We start from the raw sequence: 20,244 nt of genomic DNA, 5'->3' as shown, positions 1-20,244 counted from the left end.
AATAATTTGTCAGGAACTAATTTCAGGCACATGTAACTTCTTAAGATATGAAACTAAATTAGGGTATTTTAAGAAAACAAAATAACCAAAAGCAAAAAGGAAAACCAGAAAGGAGAAGCTAGGGACATAACACTGTAGATATATAATCTAAGTACATCTATAGGCAAAAAAATACCACATGCCAAACATCAACTCTACACAGGAGCAGACAAAGAATACCAACACACATAAGTCTACTATTCCACCCTCAGGTCTGGAGCAACCCAGAACTACCTGAAGGTAGTTCTGGGATGTACATTCCATGTGAACTTTATTTGTTTACACTTGGATAAAGGATTAAACAAAAATATAATTTCTTCTCAAGTATAATTTATTTAGATTAGTGAGTTGGATAGGAAACTGCTGATGTACAATAAACTTCATCCCAAAACTACCCTGAAGGGTTCCTCCAGATCTATGGGTGGAATAGTAGGCCTATGTATGTTGGTATGCTTTATCTGCTCCTGTGTAGAGTTGATGCTTGGCATGTGGTGTTTTTTTGCCTATGGATGTGCTGCCTAAGGCTTGGCACAGTTTTTAGGTGAGCAAAGAGATTTGTAAGAATCTTTTTTGAGCTATGGTGATTACCTTTTTAGATTAATCATGAGATTTTGGAAACCTGGGGATATTGAACCAATGAAATCCCCAATAAAGATCAAAATATTTGGATAATGACCCCCTTCTCATATTGCACAGCAATGAACTCATCTGAAAGGAAGCATGCTTTGCATTATGGAATACTAAGATAATTGATGTGAAGTCCACAGCATCTATGTATAATTAGCCTAATTATGAGGATACATCCTATGTAAACTTTATTGGTTTACACTTGGATAAAGGATTAAACAAGAATATAATTTTTTCTCAAGTATAGTTTATTTAGATTAGTTAATTGGATTAGAAACTGCTGAGACCTATCTGCAAACTGTGTATTAAGAAGAGTATCCCAAAACAGGAAAGTCACTTTTTTTTGTTTAAGATGAAATAATTTTTGAACATCCAAAAAAAATATATTTATTAGGCATATATTCATTGGATCACTTCCTTCCATCTGGTTTTTTATTCAGATTATGCTGATGAAAATAGTTAGGCTAACTAATCCTTTGATCATAGATGGATTGCATGTTCCCACTCCATCTTTCCCTAGGACAAGTTGGATTATTCAGGATGACATTCGATGTTTTGTTATCAGCATTTAGAGTGTTCTGTGAATGGAAAAGTTTTGATCATCATAAATAAGAAACAGGGAAGATAGATACCACATGGAAAACTATTACAGAAGTTGGAGCAAATGGTAATGGATAGGATGAGGCTGGTGGTATGGGTTGTGGGGGGGGGTGACTGATAGATGCACATCAGACAGTGGTGTATCATGGAGTGGAATCAGGGTGAATGAGGGTGACTAGTGGAGTGCCCAGGCTCTATACTAGGACCATTATTTAATTTGTACCTTAATGATATAGCAGTTTAAACAGAATGGGAGAGGAAAGATTAGCAAAAGAAGTTCTCTGCCAGGTTGGCAGGAAAAAGACCCAGAGGAAGACCAAGATATAGGTGGATTGATACAATAAAAAGTGCCTTAGAAGATAGAAATATAAGGTCTGATAATGTTGAAATCTTGACAGGTAACAGATTGATTTGGAGGAAAATTGTAGATAGGAAGTTAGTAATGATGAAATTTTTTCATTTGTAGTACTATCATATCCTGTACACCCCTTGAGAGTACATGTCAGGAATTTGATGATGATGATATAGTAGAAAATTTGAAGAGGAATATTCAGTTGTTCACTGGTGAACAACTGAATATTCCCCTAAAAACACATTTCCTAGGAAATGTATGCTGTTATTACATTATGGTGGGAGGTCACTACCCAGACTGGTTTCAGCCTTTTTTGAGGCTTCATCAACTTTGGTATTGATACACGTTGGTATCAATTTGGTCTAGCTACTCACTGATGAAGCCTCAAAAAAAGGCTGAAACCGGTCTGGGTAGTGACCTCCCACCATAATGTAATAACAGCATACATTTCCTAGGAAATGTGTTTTTACATTATGGAAAATACCTAAGAATAGCGATCAGAACTTCACCACCTTTGCTATGAGTTGTCCGGTATTGTACTACGTACTAGGGTCACTTGCATTGGTTAACGCTAGTGTCGCCGATACTTTATAGTTTTCTATATTGGCATGGAACTCTCTGATTCCAATCTTTGAGTTTCTTATTCAGTTTTAAAACAATGTGGGATTTAATATCCCCTTAATTTAAATAATAATAGTATTTTTATCCTTTACGAAGCATGCACAAACAAAATTATTCATGTGAATTATCTTCATGACAAGGCTCATGGAAGGCTGGTGACTTCGTATCAATTTGCCCTAGCATCCCATAATGCACAGCACTCCTTATTGCCATACATTATGGAAAAAAGTTATTACCCACACTTTTTTTTTTAACCTCGAGTTTGACTTTTCAGGGTCTAGTCTCATCAGGTCTAGCTCCACTGATGAGATCTCAAAATCAGCCGGGTAGCGACCTGTTCTATGATGTATGGCAATATACATGTCCAGAAAGGAAGTGTGCAGTGGATAAATACTAAAATTAGTTATTTCACATGCAAACTTTTGTTTGCTCACACTTGGGTAAAGAAAAAAATATGAATATAATATCTTGTCAGGTATAATTTACTTTCTAACCAAGTGAAAAACTTGCTGCAAATTAACAAGGAATCTTTGTATTAGCATTTTCAAATGAAGGTGAGTTATTAATCTCACTGGAAAGCAGGAGGGTTTTTCTTATAGAAACTCAGAATTTTCTTTCCAACAAAACAATTAAATTGTTAAGCAATATTCACGATTAATAGTCAAATATAAACTTGTGACCTTCTGAGTTTTGAGTCGCCATGGAAGTATCATTTAATAAATTGAAAAAAAAGAAAAGGATAATTTCTAATTTTTTTATGTGACCCCCCCCCCCCCCAAAAAAAAGTTTTGAACCTATAGTATATTGGTACCATATAAAAATAACATATAAAAACTGCTCTAGTGACCAAACCAGGAACTTTTTCAAACTACTTCACGCCTTCAGTGAGCAGATGATATTCTCACACTAGACAACAAAATAATACCACATGAAGATAATCAAAAACATCCATACCTACAGTGGGATTTGAACTCGCAGCCTGTTGGTTGGAGAGTGGATATACTAACTACTTGGCCAACCGTGCTGGTAAATATTTCATTATCATCTACATACAGAGGATTTGTTTTCGAGAAATATCTTAAGAAAATATTCTCATTGTATTGGATGTTTTTATAACAAAATATGGAAATCATTCTGTTCATAATATATTATGTTTCTTATTTTGCCTACAGTTCGACAAGGCAGAAATCTTATCCCAATGGATCCAAATGGGCTTTCAGATCCGTATGTGAAACTTAAGTTGATTCCAGACAATGGCGACTCAATTAAAAAAAAGACGAAGACAATCAAAGCAAATCTTAACCCACAGTGGTTAGAAACACTTACATTGTAAGTTTTTATGGTATGATTTGTTTTTTAATTACAGAGAGTTAGAAGACTTTTTTCATTGAATTAAATTAACAACAAAGTAAAATAATATTTTTAAGGGTCACTCTGGTAAAGGATTAGATTTTGCATAACACCATTTGTAAATGCCAAGGACAATAACGGACAATAACTAGTCGTGTTTTTTAAGTCATAAATGTTTTCAAATGACTGAATTTCTTATTTTGTTTCAAGTAAAAAAAAAAAGAAATTTATTGATTAATTATATATATATATATATATATTATTTTCTGCACATTCTTGACTTGTATTTGACATGTAACATGACTGTATTAGTTAGCTAATTGTCACCTTGCTTTCTCTTTTATCAAAGGTGTATGGAATTTATTAATTTTTTAGTGGGTAAGCGACTGTTGTAATTATTATTATTATTCTTCAAGACTTCCATGGAGTCACAAGTCTCATCATGGGAGGCCATCATACCGCTCCTTAAACCAGTTCACCATATGCACATTCACCACCTTGTCAGGTAATGAACTCTGTGGCATACCCCCCCCCCCACTCATCCTTGCAGAAGAACCACTTCTCATCCTTTTACTCCTTTCACAACTTCCATGGAGGGCCTTATGAAAAATCTCTCCAGTGTCGCTTCTGTAAATACCTCTCTAGCTTAAATGTTTCAGTCATGCTATTCTTTCATCTTCTATCTACCAAACTTTTTCTCATTTGCATGCCTTCATAATTAGCATTGCAGTCCTGATATCATTTTTGTTATTTGCCTCTTTACTTCTCTCCAAAGTTAACATGTCCTCAAATCTCAGTAACCAGATGTGGTCTAATCAGGATTATTACAATGGAATTGCCACATTTTCATCTGTCTGGTCAAAGTCCTGCTTAATATTGAAGCAATCCTCTGGGTTGCTTTCACCACTTTTTTTTTCAATTATGTCCTCTAAACTTCACATTTTTATCAACCTCTAGGGGGGGTTCTGCCCCCCCCCTAGAGGTTGATAAAATAAAATCAAAGAGGTTGATAAAATCTAGGTGTTTATCAGAACTCCCCCCCCCCTGTGTACACTCTGATATTGTTATTATATTTCATTTTAAAAAACAAATGTTGGTTGCAACATGCTAAACTGATTTCACTACCCACTAGTGGGCCAAGACCTGCAGTTTGAAAACCATTGATTTTTTGGCGCTTAAGGGTCAAAGCTGTATAACTGAGAGGAGGCCTCCACATAGCCCTTAAAGGAATGCGGAGAACTGCCTTGGGCTTCTGACCTAATGTCCAATTCTCACCTTCTTGTGGTGCACCCTTTTGGGTATCTACCTGGATATTGAACGAACGAGGATGGATGGGCTGGCAATTTGGGATTTAGCCGACCAAATGGTATTCTTATTGGCTTAAACCAAAATACAAAATGGTGGTACAGCATGACAAAATTTCATGCTGGCTGGGGCGTCGCCCAGTTAAACAAGGCCCCCGTTGTTTTCGCCAGGGAACCAGAGTGAACAGCGAAAAGTCAGCTACTGGAAGAAACCCTAAAACACACCCCAACTCAATATCACCAGAGTTGAAGATCGGTATTAACAACATAAGAAGCCTGAATGGCAAAGAAATGGAGCTAGCTGAGGAATTAGATAAGTACCAGATTGATATAATAGGGATGACTGAAACAAAAAAGACAAAAACTGGTGAGACTTTTCTCAGCAATAAATACAAAATATTATATTCAGGCAATGACTATCAAGGAAAAGGAGGAGTAGCCATAGTATTCAACACTAAATACGAGGCTAATCTTCTTGAATGACAAGCAGTCTCGAGTAGAGTGATATAGGCAAATATCAGAATGCGGAACTGGACAATGAGACTTATTTGTGCCTATGGTCTCACAGAAGGCTCTACTAAGGTAGAAGTGGAAGAATTTTTTGAGGCTCTAGAGAAAGCTACTGACACAATGAAAAAGGAAAAGTTGTGAATCTAAATAGCAGAGTAGGAAATAATTATGAGACATACAAAAATATTTTGGGAAAATTTGGAGAAAAGAGCAATGCTAATAATAATGGCAAATACCTGTTGGATTTCTACTCAGGACATGGACTGGTTATTACTAAAATGATGTTCCAACATAAAAATGTGCACAAATTCACATGGAGAGAAGAGGCAAGGAATAAGAAAAGTCTCATTGACTATGTTATTGTTGATAGTGAAGTTTTCTCCCTGGTGCAGGATATACCAGAATGTACAGAGGATTTGAAATTGGAAGTGATCACTATTTAGTCTTGAGCAGGATAAAATTGAATTTCATATTGAAAAGAATAACATGTAAGAAAGTTTTAAAGCGAATAAAAGTTGAGCAGCTCTCAGGTGTGAGCTGTAGACTAAAATACACAATGATTATTGAAAAAAAAAATGAAAGAGTTTGAGAACAGGAACCAAACCTTGGAGATTCAGTGGCAAACTTTGAGCCAGAGAGGCATGTGGTGAGTTGTCTACAAGGATAGAAAAATCAGAACTCCATGGTGTTGGATCGTCCTTCCTGTCTTTTGATCTGCCATCTTGCTTTAACATTGTTCTTATTAAGGTTAATTAATTGTATGTTGATTACTAATCCAAATATAGGGAAATTTCTATTATACTGCACCACCCTATATTCAGATTAGTCTATGCAAAATAGTATAATCAAATATGAATTAACTTTAGCAGTCTAATGTTTATATATACATTAGACTGCTAAAATGTTAATTTTACATTAACATTTTAGCACTCTAATTTTAGGTTTAAATTTTTTTTTAAATTTAAAAATTAAAAAAAAAATTTTAATTAAAAATTTTTTTTTTAGGTTTATTTTTTAATTTTTTAAAAAAATTTAATTTTAGGTTCCCACTAGGTCCAATAATTTTATGAATGGTGCAGTGGAAAAGAATCAGGCTAACAACAAATTGAAATCAATAAAACAAAACATTTAATGCAAGGTTATATAATATATGCATAAGCATACTTTGGATACAAGATAATGCAAAAATAACTCAGTTCAACTACACATAACATTCACTTAACTTTTGGTATTAAACTGAGCTTCAAAATCTAATTTCTCCTTAATGGGCAAAGATAGTTCTAAACTTCACTCTAAAATGCTATAAAGTACAACTGTTCTTATCGGAATAAATCTTTACACATATTATTCACTGAGGCACATTTAAAACTTTAGTTAATTATCACACTGGAGCTACACATTTCAAAAGTAATCTTCTTAAAATTAACTTAATCTTTAATTTCAGCACATCACTTAGGCAGACACACTTGCACTAGAAAATCTACTTATTCCCCATATACTACTTTACATTAGAATCAGCTTTCTATTAATCTTCCTTGAAAGCTCTGGAATACATTAACTTCAGAATTCCATATCAATATTCTGAGTTGTCAATTCACATTTCGATCCTTTGTAATCTGATCACAGCACTTAATTCTTTGTACTACAGCCTCTTATTTAACTTCGTGTTGCTAATAAATTATTTCCTCATCTCTATTGTACTGTTTTCAGTGCCATTACTGTGCTGAGTGCTCCAATTGTACTCAGTCCCTACTTCCCTAGTTCTAGTGCTGACTCTGCCGACCAACTGCTTTCTCCAACTCCTGACTCACTGCTGTTATTTACTCTCATTTTTCGTTTTTATACTTTCACTCCTTTTTCCCGCCAAAATTTGTTCTCACCATCTAGCTCATATCAATTCCATCTCAGTCCATAACTCACGCGCTACACGCTCACACCTTCTATTTTTAACTCCGTCCCCATGACAACAATTAGAGCAGTACATAAGCATTACATAACATTATACCTTTACATACAGAAATTAAATAAAAGGATATTTTTCAATTCAAATAATATATAATTAAATATCATGAACACAAATTCTTCTACTATTAATATAGGAATAAATAAAATAATCTGAACGTTATTTTTATATAGAGTCCTTTCCATTATTAATACATATCCTAGATTAAATAATTAAATAAAAATAACTCAAAGGTAATTACATGAATAATAGATTATAATAAGAGATTTACATTAAACAATATCTACAAATGTAGCCTTTGATATGGTGAATTATGTTGGATTTTGAAGGGAGTATTAATAATTTTAATTTCTCTTCATTCAGAATCCAACAATGGTGGACACAAGAAGTAAAAGAGGCAGTGGAGGAAAAGAAGAAAGCATATCAAAAGTTCCTGGCAAATAAGTCAGCGTTTGCTCTTAGAGAATACAGAGACAAATGTAAGAAAGCTAAACACTGTGTAAAACTAGCTAAAAAGTCATGGGAGGACTTTGGCAAGAACATAGAAAATAAATATCAAGAAGGTGGCAAAATATTCTGAGGTTGTTGAAGAAGCTCAGAAATGGAGGAAAGAGTGCTGTAAAAGGAGAAAGAAACATGACAGGAGAAAAAGATATCCTTTAAGTATGGAGTAATTACTTCGAAAAATTGCTAAATGAAATAAGCATTGATAGCACAGTGGTAAAAAACACTCAACAGGCATACAATCAGGAATATATATCCATACTTGAAGTAGAAAAAGCCATCAAAGGCTTGAAATGTCAAAAGACAGCAGGAGTAGATGATATTCGACCAGAAATACTTAAGTATGGTGGTGGTATAAAAGTCTTACAGTGGCTGCACTGCATAGTTCAGATGATTGGAGTAGAGCTCTCATAGTACCCATATATAAAAAGGGAAATAAAACTGAATGTGAAAATTACAGAGGTGTTTCCCTACTGAGTGTTCCTGGTAAGATTTATGCTAGTATACTTGAGAAATGGTTGAGAATAATTGTGGAAGAAAAGCTTGGTGAAGAACAAGCTGGATTCCGGCCAAATAGAGGCTGTCAGGATCAGATCTTCACTCTACAACAAATAGTCGAGAAATCATGGTAATATAACAAAGATCTGTATTTAAGTTTTATCGATTTGGTAAAGGCATATGACAAGATGTCAAGAGAGAAGCTATTCAGTATGCTACAGTTATATAGTGTCAATGGAACATTACATCAAGCAATACTTAGTCTTTATTTGAGTTGTAAATCAGCAGTTAGAATTGAAGGAAATACAGGAAGATGGTTTAATGTTAAATCTGGTGTGAGACAAGGATGTACATTATCCCCTCTTTTATTAATTATCTATATGGGTCATATTATGAAAGTATTTTGATATCAGGTATTGGACCTGATACCAAAATTGGAGATGTTAATGTCAGCTCTTTTTGCTTTATGCAGACGATGTTATAATTCTAAATAAATCTGCTACAAGCCTGCAAGATTCCCTGACTAAATTGAATAACTGTTGTAATAGATATGGTATGAAGGTCAGCAATAAAAAGACAAAGTCAATGAAAATAGGCAGAATCGTTGAAAATGTCAACTGCGTTGTGAACAAAGAACTTGTGGAACAAGTAAAACATTTCAGCTACTTAGGCACGATTTTTATTACTGAAGATGGTAAATTAAATATTGAAATAGACAACAGAATCAACAAAGCTGGTATGGTAGGAAGTCAATTGAATAAATTCATATGGAATAAGAGAGAAATTAGTCAGAACACTAAATTAGCTCTATACAAGACAGTGTTCAAACCAGTTTTAACTTATGAATCTGAGAGCTGGGTCAGAAGTAAAACACTTGACCAAAGACTAGAGACCACAGATATGAGAGTTCTAAGAAAGATTAGAGGCATGAACAGCAATGGCAATATCATATAAAAAACGAGGATATTAGGAAAAAACTTGACATTGTCAGCATCCAGAAATGCGTTAGCAGAGCTAATCTCAGGTGGTATGGTTACTTAAACAGAATGGGCGATAAAATATTAGCAAAACAAGTGTTCTCCACCTGGTTGGCAGGAAAACGACCCAGAGGAAGACCAAGATATAGATGGATTGATACGGTACAAAGTGCTTTAGACAATAGAAATGTAAGATCTGATAATGTTGGAGTCTTGACAAGTAACAGACTGATTTGGAGGAAAATTGTAGATAGGAAGTTAGTAATGATGTACATTTTTCATGTAGTACTATCATATCCTGTACACCCCTTGAGGGTACATGGCAGGAATTTGATGATGATGATAAATTAGACACTTTTCAGTTTCAGAATTTTGAATTTAAATTTATGAAAGATCTTGAATCTCATGTTTTTTTTGTTTTTTTTTTCTTGGGACTTGAGACAAGAAAGATTAGACAATTTCATGGGAAATTTGACCTGGGAATTCCCTGGAAAGAAACTCTACACAAAACAGAACACTAATGTTCAAAATTAACTATCTCAAATAAGAAATTTCAACTTTCCAAAAGAGAGCATAAGAAGTTTCCAGAACTTTTTACAGATAAATTCTTTCAAGTGGTGAAAAAACTCACTAGATCCTGGATACTTTATTGGATGTAGAATCCAATGATGTTTTGTTTTATCTATATTACTAAAACTTCAGGAATTTACAAAAAAATCCACTAGAAAATAGATACAAAGCTTTATAGTATTTATCAGATATTCTTAGTAAACATTAGGAAAAGTGAAATGCACATCAATAATAGTACTAAGTATTCAAAATTGAAATCTGATTTTATATATGTATTCCTGTGTATATATAGATAGCTATTGATGCTGCAGAACAGAGACTGTATGAAAGTAAGAAAAAATATTGGCTTGCTGTTGTTTAACACATCACATCCATGATTCAGTTTTTGGTGAGGCAAATTATAGCATTCAGAGAATCATCCAAGAAACTATGAGCACATGATAAGATAATAAGAATTTGCTTCATTTGGCAGGAACCATAGCAAAATATTGGAAGACTATTGCAGAAAATTCATGCAGATTACAAATATTGATACAAAATAATATTGCACATTATTTAGTGGATGAAATATAAAACCAAAAAATTAAAATTATAGCAGATTCAATGGAATAAATAATTTTGAATAAGATAAGAAATGCCCTTATTGCTTATTTCAAGTACAATCCCTGAAGTAAGTCATGCAAAACAGATAACAATTATTATTAGATTTATGAATTTCCAAAATACAAATATTTTAATAATATGTGAAAATCTTTTGGGATTTTGTCTAGTAGATGACACAACTGGAGAAGGATTATATACATTTAGCAGACTCTTGAATATGACCTTGATATAAAAGTCAAACAATCAAATTTTATTTTAATCTGATAAAGTATTTTCTAACATAGTAGCTTCTCCTTAATTATTCATAATGAATGCTGATCACAGTGTAACCATGAATTAACTGGCATCTCCCAAAAAAATTCATCATAGGAAATGCTAGGAAATGGAAGTAGACTCATTTTGACTGAATTCCATGATCAGCTTGTTACGTAAACTTGGGTTCTTCATCCCATGTACAGATACATCAGCCTTGAGTAAACACGCAATTTAAAAACAAAAAATACTAGTGGTGGTGGTGAGCAGTAGATGGCAAAAATGTAGATTATGTTAGTGGCAGTTCGCTGTATTTGGTGGATTAAGTGGTGGAGACAGACAGTTGTACAGTAGGCACCCCTTCCCAGATTAGTCTTTGGACTCCTTAAAGATATCACATAATAATAATAATTAAATATAAAAATCAATTACCATTTTTTTAATATTATTATTACAACCTCCAAGGAGTTGGCAAACTCATTGTGGGAGAATCATTCAACTGACAACATATTTATCATGCTGAATCTTAAAATCCTTAGCACTCCTTAGCAATCTAGGTGCCCTCCCTAGATTAGTCTTTGGACTTCTTAAAGACATCACATAATAATAATAATTAAATATAAAAATCAGTTATCATTTTTTTAATATTATTATTACACCCTCCAAGGAGTTGGCAGACTCATCGCGGGAGGATCATTCAACTGACAACATATTTTGCATGCCGAATCTTAAAATCTTTAGCACTCCTTGCATTAATAACATATTCTGGTAATGCGTTCCATTCACTGACAATTCTCCATGTAAAAAAATCTCTGCCTCATATCCCTCTTCACCACACTCTTACATAACTTCCAGGGATAGCCTCTGGTTTTTTCTCTTTCACCTTCTAGTCTTTTTGTAATCTTCTTTGGATTAATCTGATAAAATCCCCTCACTAACTTAAATGTCTCTATTATATCACCTCTTTACCTTCTGTCCACCAAACTATGCCACATTTCTTCAACCTCTCTCCGTAGCCAGCATTCCAAAGTCCTGATATTGTCTTAGTCACTTGTCTTTGGATCCTTTCCAATGTTTCCACATCACCAATGCTGAGCACAATAGTCTAAGTGTGATCTGACCAGTGCTTTAGTGGCACAACCACTTCCGTATCACTACATGTTAGAGTACTTCTTATCATAGTGGCAATACGATGTGCAGTGTTTGCAACATTTGCAATATGACCATCTAAACTTCCTTCAGTCTACTGTCAACCATCACTCCCAAATCTCAGCCATGTATGCAGTTATGCATTGCTTGTGTCAGATACTGCCTTATGAATTTCCATGCACTGTCAACATCTTTTCTGCACAGCTCATCTACAAAATGTATTGATGCTAATGACTACAGAGCTTCCCATAATCATCCACTTTATACTTCCACATATATCTGTTTTTGGCAGTAACTTTTTCTTGTTTCACCACTTCCCAAATAAGTATCTCATGATCACTATGTATCTCATAATTTATAAGGGTGTTTCATCCTGATCAGGGTGGAATCATGAGGAAATTAAGTGTAGAGGACATAGGAGGGATGGCTTAATTGTGAGTGAGCAGGAGGTATTCGAAAAAATAAATAATCTTGATGCCAACAAGGCAATAGGATTTGATGACATATCACCACGCATCTTAAGGGAATGTTCCAGGGAATTGACAGTAGCATAGGCATGCCTGTTTAATAAAAGTCTTACAACAGCACAGGTTCCAAGGGAGTGGAAGGAGGATAAAATTGTTCCACTGCATAAAGGTGGTGATAAGGCTGTAGCTTCAAATTATAGGCCTGTCTCTATATTGGGAGTTGTGGTGAAGGTACAGGAGAGATTGGTGAGAAGTAGGATACAGAAATGGGTTGATAACAGCAGTATTCTCTGTGGTTATCAGCATGAGTTTGTTAAGGAAAGATCATGTTTCACTGACTTACCTATGTACTATAACAAGGTGACAAATACCTTGGACAGAAGGAGATGCATATACAGTGGTGTACTTGGATTTTGCAAAGGCTTTTGATAGATTGCCACATGACAAGCTCTTAAATAAATTGAAAGAAATGAGATTGGATAACAGACCTTTGTTGGATTAGTGACTGGCTGTCAGGTATCAGAAAGTTGTATATGGGGGTGCAGTATCTTAGAAGAGAAAGGTCACTGTGGTGTGCCACAGGGGTCAGTTTTGGGGCTATTGTTGTTCAATTTGTATGTTAATGATATTGGGATGGGTTTAACTAGTGATATGCAGATGATGCAAGACTGAAGAGAGCAATGCAGAGACAAGCAGATGTTATGGCCTTACAAGAGGACTGGAATACATTGCATGAATGGGCAGGTAAGTGGAACTATCAGTTCAGTGTTGCAAAGAGTAAGGTTTTGAGATTTGGTAAACAACGATGGGATGCAGAGTATAGACTTGGTGGAGAAAACTTTACTGGAAGTAGAGGAGATAAGAGATGTAGGAATAGTGGTGGACAAGGACCTGAAATTCAGGGACCACATTGCACAAGTTGTGAAGACATCACATCGGATAATGGCAATAATGCAGAGGACCCTGACAGAAATGGAGAGGTTATGATGCCATTGTATAAGGCCTTGATCAGACCTCATATGGATTATTGTCCACAGATTTGGTTGTCAGGTTTTCATGGTGATGAGGATATGTTGGAAAGGGTACAGAGAAAATTCACAAAGGTAGTCAGTAGTCTTTGGAATGTGGAGTACGAGGACAGATTGAGAGAATGTAAGTTGCAGAGCCTCGTGAACAGAAGGAAGAGGGGAGGATATGATTGAGACATATAAGCTAGTCAGGGGTGTTATCGGAACGACATAGAAGAGATATTTCATAGAGTGGGAGGGGGGGGGCATCACTTTAAACTCAATAAGGAGGGTTTGATCAGAGGAGTGAGGAGTAGGCTCTTTGCATGGAGTGGAAGGCATTGTGGGTGTGGACACATTGAATCAGTTTAAAGCACGGTTGGATGAACATTATATACCTCCCACGATTCTTGATGATAATAATAATAATAAATACTCTCACCAACTGATGGCAGTGTCTACACTTCATTAACATCTACATCCTGTGAAGTTATCATCAAATCCAAAACATTAAAGCCTCTAGTTGCTTCAGTCACATGCTGTTTAAGATATTTATCTCTCAGAAATTCAACAAATTCATTCCTCTACACTATCTGCTCCTTCCATTGTTTATTGCTGTAATTAAAGTCTCCCATCAGGATCACTTATTTTTGCATCGTTTGCCTAAACATTTCACAATCAGTATTCTCTACACTCCCTGGCCTATAACAGTATCCTAGCTATGTGGCCAGTAGGAGGAGAAATGACTGTGGAAGAATGATATTGTGGTATAAAATGGGAATGGAGTGACTGATGCAGATGACATAGTGGAATTGTTCAATGAACACTTTATTGGAGTATTTCATCCTAGAGGAGTCAGTTTTAATGCTAGAGGGATAGGGCAGGTTCGAGGTTTAGAGGTACAGGAGGAGAGTGTGTTTCAGATACTGAGTACTCTAGATGTCAGTAAAGCTTTATGACTGGATGGTATTTCACCATGAGTTTTGAGAGAATATGCTAGGGAACTGACAGTGCCTTTAACCTGGCTTTTCAATGAAAGTCTGGCTGCGGGAAAGGTGCCCAGGGAATGGAAGGAAGGTAAGATAGTGCCATTGCATAAGAGTGGTAACAGATTGGAAGTGTCTAATTATAGGCCAGTTCGTGTGCCATCAGTAGTTGTTAAGATCTTGGAGAAAGTTGTGAGAGACCGTATACAGCATTGGGCAGATGAGGGTAATGTTATCTGTGAGAGTCAACATGGATTTGTGAAAGGGTGCTCTTGTTTTAGCAATATGCTAGCCTTTTATAATAAAGTTACAAGAACATTAGATGAGGGAAAGGCATATACTGCAATTTTCTTAGACTTAGCAAAGGCATTTGACAGGGTGCCACATGATAAGCTGATATTTAAGTTGCAACACATGGGTCTGGATTCAGATTGGTCAACTGGATTCAGGATTGGCTGTCTGATAGGTATCAGAGAGTTGTGTATGGTGGAGCAGTTTCATGGAGGCAGAGGGTTACAAGTGGGGTCTCAAAGGGCTAAGTACTAGGATCTATATTGTTTAACCTTTATATCAATGACATTGCCAGTGGATTGCAAGGAGATATTCAGTTGTTTGTGGATGATGTGAATATGGGAAGGATTATTAGTAATAGTGCAGATGTGGTAGCCCTGCAAGAGGATTTGAATAAGCTAGATAGATGGGCAAATGAATGGGGATGTCGGTTTAATGCAGCAAAATATAAGGTCTTGAGGTTTGGAAAACATTGATGGGGATGTCGGTTTAATGCAGCAAAATATAAGGTCTTGAGGTTTGGAAAACATTGATGGGACACTGCATGCTCTATGGGAGGAGTTATACTGGAGGAAGTAGTGGAGACAAGAGATCTGGGGTTGATGATTGATAGAAAGGTGATGAAATTTAGGGGACATATTGCAAATGTGGTGAAGGTAACACAGAGGATTGCTGCATTTATGAGAAGGACACTGACCTGCAGAGATAAAACAGTTATCATTCCATTGTATAAGACCCTGATCAGACCACACTTGGACTATTGTTCTCAGATTTGGTCCCCAGGATTTGAAGGGGATAAATTAACTGTGGAAAGGGTACAAAGGCAGATAACAAAGATGGTTTCAGGACTGTACAATGATAGTTATGAGGATCGGCTGAGGGAATGTGGACTGCAGAGTTGGTGGATAGAAGAAGGAGAGGTGATATGATTGAGACTTTTAAACTGTTGAGAGGTGGTTACAGGGTTGACACTGCGGATTTTTTTCGCTTGGTTGAACAGCAGGAAGGAGTGATGACAAGAGGCCATCCCTGAAAGTTACGAAAGGAAAATGTGAGCAAGAGGGTGCGGAGTGGTTTCTTTGCATGGAGGGTGGTTGAACCGTGGAATACATTGCCTGATGGAGTGGTGAGAGCAAGAACGGTCAATGAGTTTAAAGAGTGGTATGATAGACTTTGTGTTTCTTAGGGGGGGGGGGGGGGACCTCCCCTCGATGAGTCTTGACAGACTTTATGTTCTTAGGAAGGACCTTCCATGATGAGTCTTTTGACTCCATGGAGGCCTGAATAATAATAATAATAATACTAGTGTGCAGGCCCGGCTGGTGGCGTGTGCGAAGTGTGCAATATACACAGGCGCCGCAGAAGAAAAGGTGCCTAAAAGATGTCAAAAAATATGAGATAAGAGCTTAAACGAACAACGAATGGTACAGAATGGTACAATGAATGGATCGGATATGTGTGGTCCGGCCCTAAAAGTCGGCTTACTAGTGATAACCCATTCTTCTCGACATTCGAGCTTGTTATATTAGTGGGCTGTTAGGGCGGTGTCAAAAAAGTCCAATGCATTAATAAATTTATTTATTTATTAATGCAAAATTAATGTAAAGAATATTTGAATCAATCTTTTTTGGAAAGGTGCCGAACATTAATCGCACACACAAGAAAAATACTATGCGGCGGTCCTGTTAGTGTGTTAATTTTAACTTCACACCATACAGATTTAAAATCTGTGCAAATACTATCGACCTCCACATTTTGTGGAAACAATTCTTCTGCAGTCATTAACATCACTCCTTTCCACTTCCTATCCTTCTGGAAGATTATATATCCTTCCATTTCTATTCCTGACATCACATCCTCAGACAACTAACTTTCACTTATACCAATTATCTTTGAGCATAGTGACTCAATCAATGCAACAGACCCAGCTGTCTTGTTTCAAATACTCCTTACATTTGTATACAAACACAACAATCCCCGTGTCTTTGAGGCCGTTCTACCAGCACCAACATTCTCTATTCTAGTTGCTATACTACACCTTTGGTGTAGTATAGTAACTTTTTGTAGTAAAAAACCAAAGTAGACCAAAGTGTAGTATAGCTACTCTTTGGTCTGACTTCTTCTGTTTCCCTGATCCTGACTCTGAATTCCATTCATACCTGTTGCATCCTCACCTTGATATATTCCATCACGTATCCATCTTTCTCCTGTCATACAATACGTTCAACTGTGCTTCCTACTTCACAAGTAGACTCTGATCATTTGCTACATTACCTTCTTGATTCTATGCCTTCTCAGAAAACAATAGCCTTTTCTAAATGCCCAACACTAAAACCATTCAAATGTAATCCATCAACTTTTAAACCATTCCAACTTTCCTTCAAATTCACTCCATAGATTTACAAACTGAACCCCTTCGCTTCACACAACTTGGACATCTTACCATTCATTATCTATGTTCTCCTTCTCGATTCACTATTGTCATATCTGGGCAACATGCTATTAAACTATTAACATAGCCCCAACAAGTTCTGCTGCAAGTCTCTGTCAACATTCTATTCTGTCAGCTACCACTAATTTTGATGCCCACTCTTTCCTTCTCTGCAATGCATCAGTTATTTGTATCATTGTTCTACCAGGAAAGAATATTTTGTGCACTTTATTAGTCATCAAATGTCTGATGATCAAGTCCCCCCCCCCCCTACAAAGATATACAATTATCTTTTGACTCTTTCTTCATGGTACTAACTTTTTCCTTCTCGTTCTCATCAGTAAATCTCTAGATTTTTAATATCATCTACCAGATGTTTTATTTCACTTTTCATTTTCACTAACGCTTGCCTAAGCTCTTCTACTACGGTTCCAACTCTTATTCCCTCTAATCGCTCTAATCTATCAACACACTTTTCACATACATTAATGCTTTCCTTGTTTTCTTTTTTCTCTAACAATCCACAAATCTTTCATATTTTTCAGCTCATACATGAAGCAATTTTCTCAACACATCCACTGGGAAAAATCCAAGGCAGAACTAGATCTTTGTACCGAAGCTTTCCATGTTGTCAATGTGTGCATTCTTTATGAATGCCATTTTCAGAAGCAGATTCAGTAGGAACAAACAACACAATATAAACAAACAAAAATTCCAACAAACACTATGGAAGGACAGTTGTATCCAGACTGGAAAAAAAAATGCTCATAGTTTGTGATCAAATTTGCCATTCAAATTTGAACATTCCAATGTGGAACATTCAAATCCACGTTCCACATTGGAACATAGCAATAGATATGAGCAGTAGATATTAGATTTAAATAATTCCATCTTTAAAAGAAAGGTTTACAATACTGAAAGAACATCACAGCCTTTTCAGTGTTATTCATGACACATGTAATTTGAAGAATTAATATAAACTACTGCAGCTATATAAAAATTTACAATTGAAACTGTCCACTGAATGTATAAGGAATGTGATATTGATGGTTTCTCATCAATATATGAGAAACCATCAATATCTCGTATGGTTATGTCAGGGGTGTTCAACCTGTCGATCGTGGAGGATTTTTGGTGGATCTCTTGTGTATTCCTCCATCCTTACAAATTTAATTAAAACTGAAAACATAATATTTTATTTATCATTATTTTATATTATTTTAAGTGTATTGCTATTGTTTATTTATTTTTCGTTAAAATTGTCAAATCAGTAATTTTCTTACAAGTCTGGGTAAATGGATTAATTTGATCAGTGGAAGTCAAGCAGCAAGCCGAGTGAATAATTATAAGCAAAGTGTAAAAACTCGATTGCAGCTTAAATATTCCAAAGCACATTACATCGATTTTTTACTTAGGTTAAGTCCCATGTGAATATTGTAAAAAAATAAACTTTGTTTGTCTCTGTATAGTTTGTATTAGATGTTTTTGTAAATAACTCTTTTGAAGCTAACTGTATATACTGCTTTAATAAGAATATGTTAGAGTGTTAAAAACAAAGGCAATGTTTTTTGTCGCATTAGAAAGATTGTTATTGAAACTTATATGTATGAGAAAGACTTGCAGGCTCTAAATGTAAACATCTCCGAAGTCAGTCAGAAAGAGTTCAAACAACTTTCCGATGGCCAGCAACTTGCAATCAAATGAAAGTGGAGGAGAACAAAAGGCGTGCCGAACTTGAAACTTAAGATGAAAGACTCATACCGATTCTTTGCGGGTTGCCAAACTTCATGCGAGGTCTCAGAGGAGGCCTAATAAAAAGAGAGTGAAGCAAGCAGAAGGGGGTCCCGGTTCCAGAATTGCTGTCAGAGAGGAGGCCACCCAGTCCAGAGTTGCCATCAGAGAGACTTCCCAGATCCACATTGCTTGAGAGAGGAGTTTCCCGCTTCCAGAAAGGAGCCTCTCGGTTCGAGACGTCGCTAGAGACAGACTACTTCTAGGCCACAGACAAGGTTTAAAATTGCCAAAAGGAAGATTTCCAATTGTCAGAGAAAAGTTTCCGGGCCAGGTTAATGTCAGACATTCACCAGTGTTGCGTTTTCATTACAATTTGATGAATCAAACGACTTCTCTGATATTTCTCAGTTAATGGTATTTATTCTCATGGTATTTCAAGATTATTCAAGTAAAGAAGAACTTTTGAAAATTATACCATCATTGGGAAGGACTAGGGGAGAAGACATTTTTTCGGCATTTGATGAATTTGTGAAACAACACAAACTTCTGCTTTTTAAACTTGTGGCTATTACTACTGATGGTGCTCCTGCAATGATAGATAATAAATCAGGCTTCATTTTATTATGTAAAAACGATGACAAATATCCAGATTTTTTAACGTGGCACTATATTATTCACCAACAAGTACTGTGTAGTAAAAGATTAAACACAAAAGATGTTTTGGATGTTACATTTAAAATTGTAAATTCTGTTCGAGGAAAAGTCCCGCAATGGCAGTTATTTAAATTACAGGCAGATGTTGATAGGGAACTTCTGTTAGGGAACTACAATAATGTTCGCTGGCTCAGCAGAAGTAAATTTTTAGAAAGATTTCTTGTATTAATTAACAATATAAAAATTTTTCTTGATGAAAAAGGAGATATTTATCCACAATTGAGTGATAAGATGGTTGTTACACTTATCATTTTTAGTCGATTTCTGTACGAAATTAAGCAATTTAAATTTAGAGTTACAAGGTAGAGATAAAAATTTAATCAACATCTTAAGTTCAATAAAAACTTTCCAACAATACTTATTTTTATTAAAGAAAAATATAAATGACCACGAATTTAGACATCTCCCATATTTATTAAAATTTTTTGAACAAAATCAAGAAATGCTTCGCTATGATTTAAAAGAATTTATTCGTGAAATAGAATTAGTTGAGGAAGAAATAAATTCAAGATTTTAATAAAACTGAAATGATTGTATCTTTTATCAATAATCCATTTCAAGAAAACTTTAACATCACAGAAATTTCAAGAAAACTTGAAATTTCTGTGATGATTAATTAAGCTGAAGTAGAACTTGAGATAATAAACATTCAGAATAGTTTACATTTAAAATCAATAAACAATGAAGTCATTTGG

At 35.5% G+C, this 20,244-nt stretch overlaps 1 protein-coding gene across 1 annotated transcript in view; it reads left to right on the top strand.

Annotated features, from left to right (window-relative positions):
• LOC150109061 (protein kinase C, brain isozyme-like) overlaps nt 1-20,244 on the top strand; it is a 689,445-nt gene that overhangs the window by 260,604 nt on the left and 408,597 nt on the right. Inside the window, exon 6 of the mRNA XM_090405188.1 lies at nt 3,412-3,568. Within this exon, the coding sequence (XP_090261314.1) occupies nt 3,412-3,568 (157 nt within the window). The remainder of the gene's footprint in view (nt 1-3,411; nt 3,569-20,244) is intronic.

Source organism: Typopeltis vanoorti, chromosome 2 (genome assembly GCF_054136105.1).
Source record: "Typopeltis vanoorti isolate ZY-2024b chromosome 2, IOZ_Tvanoo_1.0, whole genome shotgun sequence".
Taxonomy (NCBI): Eukaryota; Metazoa; Arthropoda; class Arachnida; order Uropygi; family Thelyphonidae; genus Typopeltis; species Typopeltis vanoorti.
This window is presented reverse-complemented; position numbering and strand designations above follow the sequence as displayed.